This window comes from Syngnathus floridae, chromosome 17, assembly GCF_059516105.1.
Source record: "Syngnathus floridae isolate MCC-2025c chromosome 17, RoL_Sflo_1.0, whole genome shotgun sequence".
NCBI lineage: Eukaryota > Metazoa > Chordata > Actinopteri > Syngnathiformes > Syngnathidae > Syngnathus > Syngnathus floridae.
This window is the reverse complement of record NC_142429.1, coordinates 7,083,188-7,094,965: the sequence shown is the minus strand read 5'-3', so window position 1 is coordinate 7,094,965 and position 11,778 is coordinate 7,083,188. Positions and strand designations below refer to the sequence as shown.

Here is an 11,778-nt window from a genome sequence, read left to right as displayed (position 1 = left end):
GAGGCAAAAGCTGACATTTTGCAAACTCTCTGTTCACTGTCATACTCAATGATTGAATGTGAGGTATGCCGGGCAAGGAGGGAAGGCGTTGGTCACTTGCAAACACACACAGACGTACATTTACACACCGCTCGCTCACACTAAGCCAAGGTCTCCCCTGAGGGCACGGCCACGGATTAATGTGCCCCGTATGATTATTTCATTTGTAACTGTCCTGGGCCTTTCTCTGATAAGACCATTTTTCAACTTGTCATCCATTAGCACCTTTGCACGGCATCCATTAGCCCGCTTCGTTTAAAGGGCCAGCGACCGCCGTATTACGATTCGATTGCGAGCAAGAGTCAAAGTTGTCAAATGACACAATGAACTCGATATAATCGCAAAAAAACTGAGGAACAAATGCTTGGAATAATTACAAAAGCGCCGATGCATGTAATGGCGTGACATTGTACGCGTTTGAAAACTGCGTTTGCCATCTAAGACGGGCTGGGCTCATTTGCAGACTGAAGGCAATTAAAAATAATAGCTGGTTCGAAATTATTGCATGGAAGGAAATAAAACAGTTTTCAAATGTGCTTTCGCTTTCAAACTGACACCAGGACGTGACCCGCCCGCCTTTGGTTTTCTTCTGCAAAAAAAAAATGTCTTGTGGCTCTTTGGGATCCTCCGGCTACCTCTTGTAAAACCAGCCAAGGAAAACGGGCCATGAGACGTGCAGTAAAAGTAGCGTAAAATATAAAATGGCTACATTGGCTGGGAATCTCCTTCCTCAGCAGCTTGCCGCGCACTGACCTCATCTACTGGATGAACCTCTCTCGGACCGTTAACGTCTCGGCCCCAATCCCAAGCCCGGACGTCTGGTCTCTCACCGCCGTTCCACCCGCCCGCCATAATTGGGACTTTACCAATGAGCCGAGTGTGGTCGGCCATATAAATGAGCCTTGCTAAATGTCAAGCCTTTTAATTCTCGCTTGTAATTGCACATTTGTTTTGTTGGCTGTCATTTGTCTTCAGAACCGGCCAAACCCGTTAAACCCCACTCGCCCCCTCCCCTTTCTTTGCAAGTCAAGACGCAGCATTGGTCATCCAGACTGAGAGGGAGAAAATGATGGTAGACCATAATTACAAATTCTCTTTCACACAGTGGACACTTGGAACGTAACCACAGTCAGTTCCAAAGTTCCAAACCAAAACTGCAACACATTTTAGTTTGGAGTCACGATAAAGCATGAAGCAACGCCTTTTCATTCTGCATTCAAATCCGTTATACTCTAATAGTGGATTTCGCCGCCCGGTTTTGACCTTCACGCTTCATTCAGCCTCAATTCAGTGCAAATGTTTTCTTTTGTTGTCAGTCATCTGCTCCAAACAATACATTCATAATCCAAGGCTGTCAACACTTCTCTGCCGGTGCCCAAGTACGTGTTTTGAAGGCCGGTTCTGGCAGCCAATTGAGATACCGCTGATAAAATTCTCGTTCACATTGTATTCACATTTTCGTGTAATAACACACGCAGCCCAGCGAGAAACAACGTGGTCTGTTAAATTCCCGAACACGGTAAATGGGACATCCTCGGCCTTTATGGCAATTCCCTCTCCGGACTCCAAAGTCCAGGCTGATGTACGTTGTAATTTATGTACGGCGTGCCTCCACATGTTGGTTGGGCTACTTAATGGTTGCACATAAAGCTCTGCCAAACATACTTGGCACGTTATTTGCCCGTCCTCACGTTTTACTGCATTCCCACACGGACAGATTGTAACGGTGAGTGATTTATACACACTCAAGTGAATGAATGCAGTGGCTTGGCATTACAGAACACTCGTGATACCCCCCCCCCCCCCCCCTGAAAACTTCAGCTGGTCAGTGGTTCCGTCAGACAGGTCATGTTTGTTTAGCGTAACTTGGACATTGAACTTGAACCATAACTCTTAAAATATTGATGAAACAATCCAGACCGTGGTAGCTTCAGGTAACCACACAAGGAACGGAATACAGAACGTCGTGGGAGCTTCTCCCGTTTAGTCGCAAACACATTCAAACCCGTCTCCCACCAGCGATGCCATTTGTCCCGACACTCCCCTCAAACAGACTACTGACGCATGTCTGAACAAATTGAACACATTTGTTTCATTGGGGACATGTCTTCGTCCCCCCGGTTGTCCCCCCACCAACTCGAAATGTGGGTTGTGCGTGTTTACAACAGGAAGTGCCTGGCGCCGACTCACTTGGCATTGGTGGGTAGACACTTGGCTGCTGCTCCAAGCCCAACATCGTTCACGGTCCCTGTATCTGCTTTGCTGTAATTCGTGATCTTCTGGGAGACATCCTTACTGTAATAATGGACACTTTTTTATTGAAGATTCCATCTGTTTTTGATTCTATCCTGGCAGACCAAGAGCCGTTGGACAATTGAGCTGTAATTCCTGAATTTGTTAATGGGCCCCAGGCTCCAAGTTTATATTGGGGCGAACAGCCGGTTGGCAACGATTGTCAATTGTTGCATGATGAATGCTTCTAAAGTGCCATGTAAAGACAGTTTGATCCATTTTCCAACCAAAGGTATCAAAAAACAGATTTTCTGATGGCTTTTTAATCCTGTGATGTGAAATATTTGAAAAATGAGACAGATGATTGTACACGGTGTAATAAACTTGTTCAGAGTTTACGAAACCAAGAGGAGAGTGACCATCGTCAGTGGAAAGCTCAAATGAACTTCGGAAAATGTGCTCTTGAGCCCTTGCGATGGATTTTGCATGATCCAAATAGCGCTAGCTTCTGGACAAGCGCTCCAATGGTGTTCTGTCGAAGTGCTAAGCCCGCCCGAGCAGTTTGTACCGGATCAGCTTTTATTTCCTCGAGCACCTGTCAGCAAGAAACACAAGCGTGCATGGATTTGGATTTGAGTGTGTTTACATGCCGGTGCATGGCCGTTACAAGCGTGTCAAACGCTTTGACCGTCAGTTCAAGCCAAGTGTTGTTCTAAGTCAACCGAAAGGGGCGGAGCTCTCTTATTAAGGAGTTTTTCGATTGTGTAATTGGATTCCAAAAGCGGCGGCGGGGGCTCGTATGCGCTCATTTTCACGAGCGTACATGCAACTTTCCCAAGGGGGCTACCTGATCCTATTACATTATCCGAAGCACATCAAAGGGTTAAGAACTGTCTGCTTCTATAGTCATTAAGCCCTCTCTTAGCCACGGTAAATCAACGCCGAGCTGGCAGCAGCTGCTCTGATCACCTATTAAAACTTCCATAATGTGCCGTGCGTACCGACTGGGCCTTGTAAGCCGACACCGAACGCTGGACCGCAGATGAAGGCTCGCTTGAGTTGTCTGATCTGGTTCCGATGGTCAAGATAGCAGAGGAAGTTCAGAGATGATGGAAAAGCCTTGAATGCGGAAGCTAGACCGTAGATCTAAGACACCGATAATAATAAGATGGTATCTGTTTTAAATCTTTAAGCCGAAATTCACTACTTTCGAAGCTAGTCTGACTTGGTGAAGGAATGGTAGCAGCTGAGGATGTTGTAATGAGTCACCAGTTTGACTCCAAAATGCTGTGCCAGATAATTTGATGACAACCTGTAGCCATTATTATGCTGCACATGTCATACCGGGCAATTCGTAGGCCAGTTTGACCAGATCAAGGTCAATTTACCAGGCAGAGCTCATTTGGATCAATTCCGACCTGGGTGGTTAGTTCTGTTACCGTGTAAATGAGCTTAGTCACGTTGAGTATCTTAAAGGTAATGGCAGAAAGCCACGGTGTCATTTACCATTTAGTTCCCCGCCCGCCGCATCATTTCAGTTTACAGCAGCAGGCAGGTAGGCCTAACCACAGGGCTGCTTTTTGTCCCCATCTGGTCAAGAACATTGTGGGGAAATCAATCGCCGGGCAGGCTAGTCGGTCAACAGTCGGCTCCCATCAAAGTGTGCACTCAGGAAGTCCGGTCTCCATGGAGACACAAACAATATACGAGACTACCCTCAGGTGAATTCACTGTTTGCCTCTGCCGACTGAATTGCTCCATTTAGCTTTCATTTTCTTTCTTTTTCTCTTTTCTTGCCTTTGACCCCGACTGTTCAGCCGCGGGCTCTCAGCCCACCTTGTCTTTCTCCGTGATTCATTCACTCAGTGTCTCCCCCACTGACGGGTTGACGTCGCGGAAATTCAAGAGAGGATATAAGACAAAATTGGTTTTCTGTACATAACTGTTATCACAGAAGAGCATTTGGGATTCGCCTCTGGCAAGGTTGCAGAGGTGTGTCGGATGATCTCAGTGTTGCCCATGCTTGCTGTGTCCTCACGTGTATAATCTCTTGAGCTCCTCCTCGTTGTTGAAAAGAAAGGTACATTTATAGCTGTGTCCTGCATCCTCGAGTACGTACACTTGATGCTTGATGAGTTTCTTTGGAATCTAGCCCCAATGGATTTGTTTGAAGCAATAGCGCAGCGTCTCCAAAATGTCTGATCAAAGCCCGGCTTAGCGGCCCAGGGGCTTCAACTCATGTTAATAAGTTGTCCAAGTGCCAGTCACGAGGCTTACGAACACCTTCTATCCCGAGAGATTGTGTATTTTTAAAAGTAGTGAGGAACACAGATGTGTGTTTTTTTTGGCAACTAACGGAGTCTGGATTTTATAATCTGCTCAAACTGTTACTTTTTAACATGCAGATGTGTCTCTCAGCCGCCACGTCTACTTTTATTGTATCAGGTCACCACTTAGCTAAAAAGATCGAGATTGAGCCGAAAAATGCCGCGTTAACGAGCTGATTTCATGTCGGAGTTTAGATCGCAGCCGAGTTGTGCCTCAAGAAATTATCGTCACCTGTTTCTGGTTTCATATCCAGTATACGTAACAACATGCAGCCCCTCCAAAGCATCGGCAGTTGCATATTAATTTATGCACCGTGTCTCTTGTCCTTGCAGCCAAGTAGTTTGCCTTGCAGCAGTCCACAGGCTGCCTGGGGCTGTTTGGTGGCCTTTTGGACAGGTTTCCTGTCGCCTGACTCAGCACCAGCTGTGCATGCCAACAGGAAAAACAACCCCCCCCCTCCAAAAAAAAAAAAAAACCTCCCAAGAGTTTCATGGTGCTGACCAAAATAGCCCAAGGGATACTGTACATAAAAGTGACATACCGGATAATCGGTATCTTGATCTGTATTTCCCGATATCAGAACGAGAACATGTCAGTGTGCAATGTAACCACGAAAACTGGCAATACAAACTGAAACTAAATTTAAGGAAAATCGTGCCGTCATGGAGTACGGTCATACTAATCCTTGCAGCTGGTAATGTGTGCCTCTTAAGTCAACAAATATCCAGAAAGATATTGGGATATAATTTTGAGGCTATATCGCCACAAAAAAAAAAAAAACCTAATCAAAAGCAGACCTTGGTCAATTTTCATCGTGGTTTGACAAGCTCCTCTGACGGTTTCCCTGGCTGACTTTATCCAGAACGCTCTTGGCATTGCCGGAGACTCTAAGCTTTATGACTTTTGCGTCCGTGCCAGCCAAGGCAGGCAATCATCGCGGTGGCAGCGGTAATGGCTGTCGACGAGAGCTCGTGCGGCAGAGCATTGTGGTTGAAGCGCCCGCTCTCGTTATAATGGAACAGCTGTTTGGAGCGCCGTGCAGCAGAGCAAGTCAGCGCAGAGTCAATAGCAGAGAAGAGCAACGTAAACAGAGATGAGATGGCCAAAGCTGCTGAAAGGGGGTAAACACCTGAGACTGGGTTTGGGGTTGTCAACACGAGAATGCACAAAACACCACGACATGGGAAAATAGGTGATTCGGTAATTCGCGGCGTGAATTACATTTCCAGATTGAAGCGGTTCTTTTCAAATTACAACTGCGTACGAGAACCAAACTGGGATCCGCCGCACCGCTTTTTACGTGTCCCCTCTTACAAAGAGCAAAGTCGTTACTCATGAGATTTTCCAGTTGTCCGCCACCTGACCCCTTTTATGACAGGTTGTAACTTTACTTGCCATTACTGTACTGGCTTATTGGACTGCTGAGATAACAACTGTGGCTGTTGGCACGCTATCGTTTTTATAACGGCAAGATCCAATTCTACCTTTTGGTTGCAATTCACTCTTTGAAAGTGTCATAACGTCTCAGCAAAAATGAAGATTCTGTATCCTGTAAAATTTTCAACTTCAGGAACGTCTGACTTTTTCCGGCTGGACTTTACATCCATCACGGTATAACTAAAGTAGGGCTCGCAATATGATGAGGTTCCGTTCTATTGCTTTATAATTGATATGCTTAACAATGAATGAGCGGGGCTTTAGTGCCCTTTAAGAAAGGGCACTCGGTATTTGATTGATATGTTTTTTCCTGCCGGGAGAGCCAGCATCTTGTTAAAACCCAGGACCTTACCTCAGCTACGTTTACCAGCCCCCCCTCACCTTTATCCACGCATCCAAACCGACTAATGCACACCAGGCTGTCTGTCCCCTGCTCAACCTCAACCCCCTTCACAGTCAGAGGCCAGACAGGGTCAAGCAGAGGGCGAGACATTTATGAGGTGCAGATATTTTGGCAAGAAAGTATTCCTCCTGTTGACACTGAGCAACGTCGTCTGGATACTGAGCAAGCTAATCCGGAGAGGAGGCAGTAAAAAAAAAAAAAAAATACATGGTATATCACAATAGGTAACAGTCAAGCGACCTTGGCTTTCCCACGAATATCCGTTGAGCGGTTGCGTCCCTTCCAACCCACATTTTCCAAATTAGAAGGCAGACCTTTCCTATCTTGACTGTGTATCTCAAAGCATGGCGAGGTAATGAGGCAAGTCCTTCTCCAAACAAAGAATGTTAACCTCATCATACTCGGACCCCCTTGTCCTAATCTCCCCCCTCCTGCCCGCACGCTGCTGAGACAGCAAAGGGCCGTGACTCGGACACGGGGCGGCGGCCATCGTCAACACAAAAGGTTGTGGTAGCAAACAGCCTTGTTTGTGTTCACTGGGCTGTTGTTGGAGATGACTGATGTCGCCATTAACCCCTGGTGAGGGCGTTGGCGGTGGGGGGGATGGGTGGTGGCGATGCTGCTCCAAAAACACCCGTGGGCCCGCAGACAAAGTCATTGACCCATATTGTTTCTCCTTCGGGCCCTGTCAGCGGTTCATTCACTATTAACAGAGATAAGCGTTGGCAAAGCTGACAGGGATGGATGCGGATATTTAAAATTTCTATCGAATCATTTGTGATCATTTCCTTTACATTTTATATCGAGTCAAATTTTTTTTAAATCTGGTTTTTCTATGGCTCCGCCTTCTTTTTGTAGCCTGGCAAGAGTGCGCTCCCGCTTAAATGTGCATCGACTGTATCTCTGAATCAGGCGCCATCATATTTACAGAGCTTGGCAGTTAAAGCCAGAAGGCTTTATCTGATGCTGTGACAGATCTGTCTATTTACCATGGAACTCCACGCTCGCCCAAACTCGGCTCAGCCCGAGACACTTACACAGAAAGACTTAGCACAACAAATAAAATTTGGCAGGCGAAGGTCTGATAAGTGTTCTCCAAATGTAACCTCAAATTCTTCCGCGTCGCGATGCGTTGACGAGAGCGCAGCCAAAAATCACAGACGTAATTCGTAGATGTTTGTGGACGAGAACAATCCAGTGTTTTTATTTCTTTTCACTGTTTGGCCTCTAGAAGACCACTTTTATTTAAGAAATGCAAAATGCGACATCACACCCATTTTTGAAAAACTGTCACATTCTCATAAAGCGCTCTTGGACAAACAGCAACGTTGACGTGAAAATAAATAGTGTTGGCGAACAAAATAAACTTTTGTCAATACAAGAGTCAGGATTGCATATAAAACAAGACTAATGTAGACAAAAGGGACTTGGCACAAATTAAATAAACTGAAATGAACTTAGTCCATTGCTTTGTGAATCTGATTGTCCTTCACAGTTACTATCGAGTATGTGCGCGTACTGTACAAAATCGACATGATATTCAAATGGAAGTAACATTTTTGAATGCTCAATCTCATATTTTGTCAGTACCTGGACGTTCATGCTCACGCTCCCTGGTGGGCTTTTAAAACTGCGAGAAGTCACAAGCAGAGCCAAAACACACAGCGGAGGAATATTTCCGATCAGTAATTTCCGATTCAAATTCGATACAGGTGCTTTGCGATACGATAAATTCAAATCAAGATATTAAAGCCACTTTGGTATGTTTTTTAGGATGTAGCACATTGTTAGAAGAGCCAGTCTTGTTCTAAATTCATTTGTATGGACATGATTAGTGATGACTCAAATGTCATTCATATCTTAAATTATTATCTATGATTGCAGTCCGCTGGGGTCTGCCTTAAAAATCAGTTGAGAAGGACATAAATAAAAAATGATAGGTTAAAAAAAAAAAAAATAACATTTACAAAAAAGCCACTTGACCTTTTTTTAAAACAGGACGACTCAGAATCTCTCAGAGAGCGAGTCTTGCCCGGTTATCCACCATATCCTTCTCTCTTTGTGCTCTGTCTGTTTCCGTCTCAGCAGGGCATAAGCAGTGCAACGCTAACATCTTCAAAAATGAGTTCCCAAAGCAAAAGAAAGAAAGCAAAAAATAACAACAACAACAATCTATACACATATAAAAATAAATCAATTGCAAACATGGAAAGATACATCTCATATGTACAATATAATCCCGTATAAAATAGCTTTTATGTACATATCGACAACAGACAACGATACAATATTCCATCTGTACAATCTGTACACCTGAACACTGAAGACAGGCGAGAGGTACTGAAGTGTATGGCTTGATTTGGATCCATTTCAAAATATTTACAGACATCGACTTTACACGTCGTCAACTTCCCTGGAATGACGAGGCTTTGGGAGAGTCCCGAGTCTCGCTCGCTTTCACTTCTTGGTTCAGGTAAGGCTACCTTCATCGAATTGGTCCTATAGAGACCGCGACGGCCTTGCCCAGCTTCGTTTCGGTGACACGTGATAGAAGCCAGGTTTATCAAACCGTTAGACCGATAAAACGCCAGTTTTATTGATGGCTGTGATGCAAAGGAAGACCCAGAGTTCAGCCGTTTTACTTAAATGGTCCAAGTTTTTGAAGTCTTCCACGTAGGTTAGACATCAGTAGTCTCCAGTGTGTAGTCTCAGACGGCCCGAAGCCAAGCAACACATCACTTTACAAGGCTAGAGTGGGGCTTCTTTGTAAAGTATTGGACTTTGATATTTCCGGCAGAGGAATTCTTCAGTAGTTTCCTCATAGAGGTTCAGCACAAGATCGAAACCCCTTCAGCAGTGACCAGCTGACCAGTGGTGGGGTCATAAGTCCCGGCCAGGTAATACAAATCTGGCACGGTACTGTTCGGCTTCTGATTGCGTGTCAGACTCTCATATTCCTCTTGACTCACGACCTGGCACTTATGAGAGATTGTCTGGACATCATTTTCATCCTCATGACATGACTGGTACAGGGCATGCTGGTTGGGAGAGGTTTGAGGTTAGTCAGAGCAAAACTAACATATTCCGGCAGAACAAACGTCTGCTTACCTTGCCGTCTCGCTGCCTTTTTCCTTGTTTGGTCTCTTCAGGGTGGTAGAACCACTTAACTTTGACCACCATGCTAGATGTCCAAGACTCCCAGAAGTTTTCAATTTTACCAATGTATGGTAGGTTGGGGCGCCCAGCTGAGAGGAACACGGCACAGTCTCCCACTTTCACTGCTTCTTTTCCTCTCACGATGCCCTTGTAGAAAAGCTTCTTGGCCTTACCTTTTAGGCCCCGCCTCTGTGGAAATCCGGACATGTCAGCAATCTTTCTTGACAAGCGCTGAAACCGATAATATCCTCACCTGTGTAGGGCTGCCAGACCATCTCCACATCTGGCGTCCCGCAAGGAATGTGGACATCTTGGGCCTCGGTATACATGAAATGTCATCTGGTAGCATTCTCGGTTTCTTGACAAATTCTCTCGATGACTTAGAGATGGAACTGTCGCAGTCTTTCCTCTTAAGAGATTTACTGTTGGAGACGTGTTCATCAAGCGGTCCTTTGGTATTGGAAACAGCCAAGGCTTTGGCCACAAACGAATGTTGCCGTGAGGACGTGGAGGCTTCACTAGGTTGGAGGAGTCCTCGGTGAGAAGACAGGCAGTTCTGTAGCATTAGTGTCGAACTTTCCTCATCCTCTGAGCTGTAGGACGAGTCGTTGTCAGAGGAACATAAGCTGGAGCTTGATATTGAGCCTGATGAAGAGGAGCTGGATGAACCAGAAGATGAGGATGAAACTGCAAGATGAGAGAGGAAATGTCCAGCTGTCCTTAGACCCCCTGAAGCTAACCTAAGTGCAGCCCTTTTCCTCTCTTGCTCTTCCTCCTCTTCATCATCCATATCAGAGTAGGAGCTATGACACTCTCGGTGCGAACTGAAGCCCAAGTCTCCATATTCTCCTAGAAGCAATGAAGGCTTTCTTTGGGGCGTGGTTCCTTTCAGGAGAAGTTCTACCCTCGAGTTGTCACCCTTTTTGTTGTCTTTAACAAGAAGGACCGGAGGTGAGTAACCCTCCGTCTTGGGCATTCCACTCAGACTGGAAGAGCCGCCTCGCAGCAGCAGAGCCTTGCTGTTCTTGGTCTTTGGGGAAGTTACTCCTTCGTGATCTAATTTGACCAGAAACTCCTGACTAGACTTCTTCACCCTGGGTGCAACCAATTCGTCTTGTCTGCGTTTCTGTCCGTAAATTCCACTTTTTGGACCGACAGATGAATCTGGACGTGATCCTGTGGACTTGGTACAGAAAGAGGAGTAGCCATTTGCAATGCTACTAAAGGAGTCCACCTCAAAGGAGCTACTGCTGAAAAGCCCTTTGGATTGGGTGGAGGCAAGCGGTTGGATGGGAGTCAAGGCAAATGAGTCATCCTCCCTCAATCTCAAGGCCTTTCTCGGTGTCCCATTGAGCTGAAATAGATTGTGGGACGTCCTCTTCCTGGTGCTCGTCAATGAAGGCCATGCCACAAAGAGGGAAGAATTTTTATTGGCATTTTCAGCCAGCTGTTGCTTTTGTTTTTTCCCAGATCCCTTTGGTCTCCCTAGGATGAAAAATTTTGCGGTGTCATTATCCAGCTTTCTTGAAAATTAGGACAAATATAGTGTTTTATTTGCAGGATGAAAAAAAATCTTACCTGGTCTTCTTTTTGGGAGAGTTAGCGGTTGGTTGTTTTTGACCATACTGACAGTGTTGAATCTATCATTGGCTATATTATTGAAACTGGAGCTTTTCTTGACCTGACTCCCGCTGGGTCCATATGCAGCAGGAGATGTCTCCTCACCTTAGGAAGTATATATTGATTTCAATTATTAGCATTTATTTACAGATAAATATCTTAAAAAGGCGGACACTTACAGTGTATTTGATATCCCGGTGGTAGGAGGCGGATGTTTGGTACAGAAATCTTCCCTCGGTCCCCGTCGTCAAACTCTACCATTACTCCTGGCCTCGCCTCATCGGTTGAAATCCCTGCAAGAGATAAACGTGAAATTTGTTGGAGTGAATATTTGGGATGTGCAAGATACTAGAAATTGAGGTTGACGTCTCACCTCTGCGAACATAGCCTGGGTACAAGCAGCGTGAACGTTCACTCCAGTAAGCGCACACCCTGGTTCCTTCGCCTAGCATAGCTTCTGACTCGGGGCGTACATCGAGGACCTGATACCCGGATGAAAATGTCATTATGGTTTGTTACAAGCTGTCCAAAATACCAGACACACATGTTGAAACAGTTTGAGC

At 45.5% G+C, this 11,778-nt stretch overlaps 1 protein-coding gene and 1 long non-coding RNA gene across 9 annotated transcripts in view; one reads left to right on the top strand and one right to left on the bottom strand.

The window, feature by feature from the left end:
- LOC148384054 (uncharacterized) overlaps window positions 1-11,778 on the top strand; it is a 102,201-nt gene that overhangs the window by 39,793 nt on the left and 50,630 nt on the right. The gene's annotated exons all lie outside the window — the stretch shown is intronic.
- bahcc1a (BAH domain and coiled-coil containing 1a) overlaps window positions 7,616-11,778 on the bottom strand; it is a 46,452-nt gene continuing 42,289 nt past the window's right edge. For all 6 annotated transcript variants that reach the window (XM_088357869.1, XM_088357868.1, XM_088357870.1 and 3 more), the window contains exons 24-29: window positions 11,589-11,697; window positions 11,395-11,508; window positions 11,174-11,320; window positions 9,849-11,080; window positions 9,548-9,784; window positions 7,616-9,477 (exon numbers count right to left, since the gene is read on the bottom strand). In XM_088357869.1, the coding sequence (XP_088213995.1) occupies window positions 9,268-9,477; window positions 9,548-9,784; window positions 9,849-11,080; window positions 11,174-11,320; window positions 11,395-11,508; window positions 11,589-11,697 (2,049 nt within the window). In that variant the 3' untranslated portion in view covers window positions 7,616-9,267. The remainder of the gene's footprint in view (window positions 9,478-9,547; window positions 9,785-9,848; window positions 11,081-11,173; window positions 11,321-11,394; window positions 11,509-11,588; window positions 11,698-11,778) is intronic.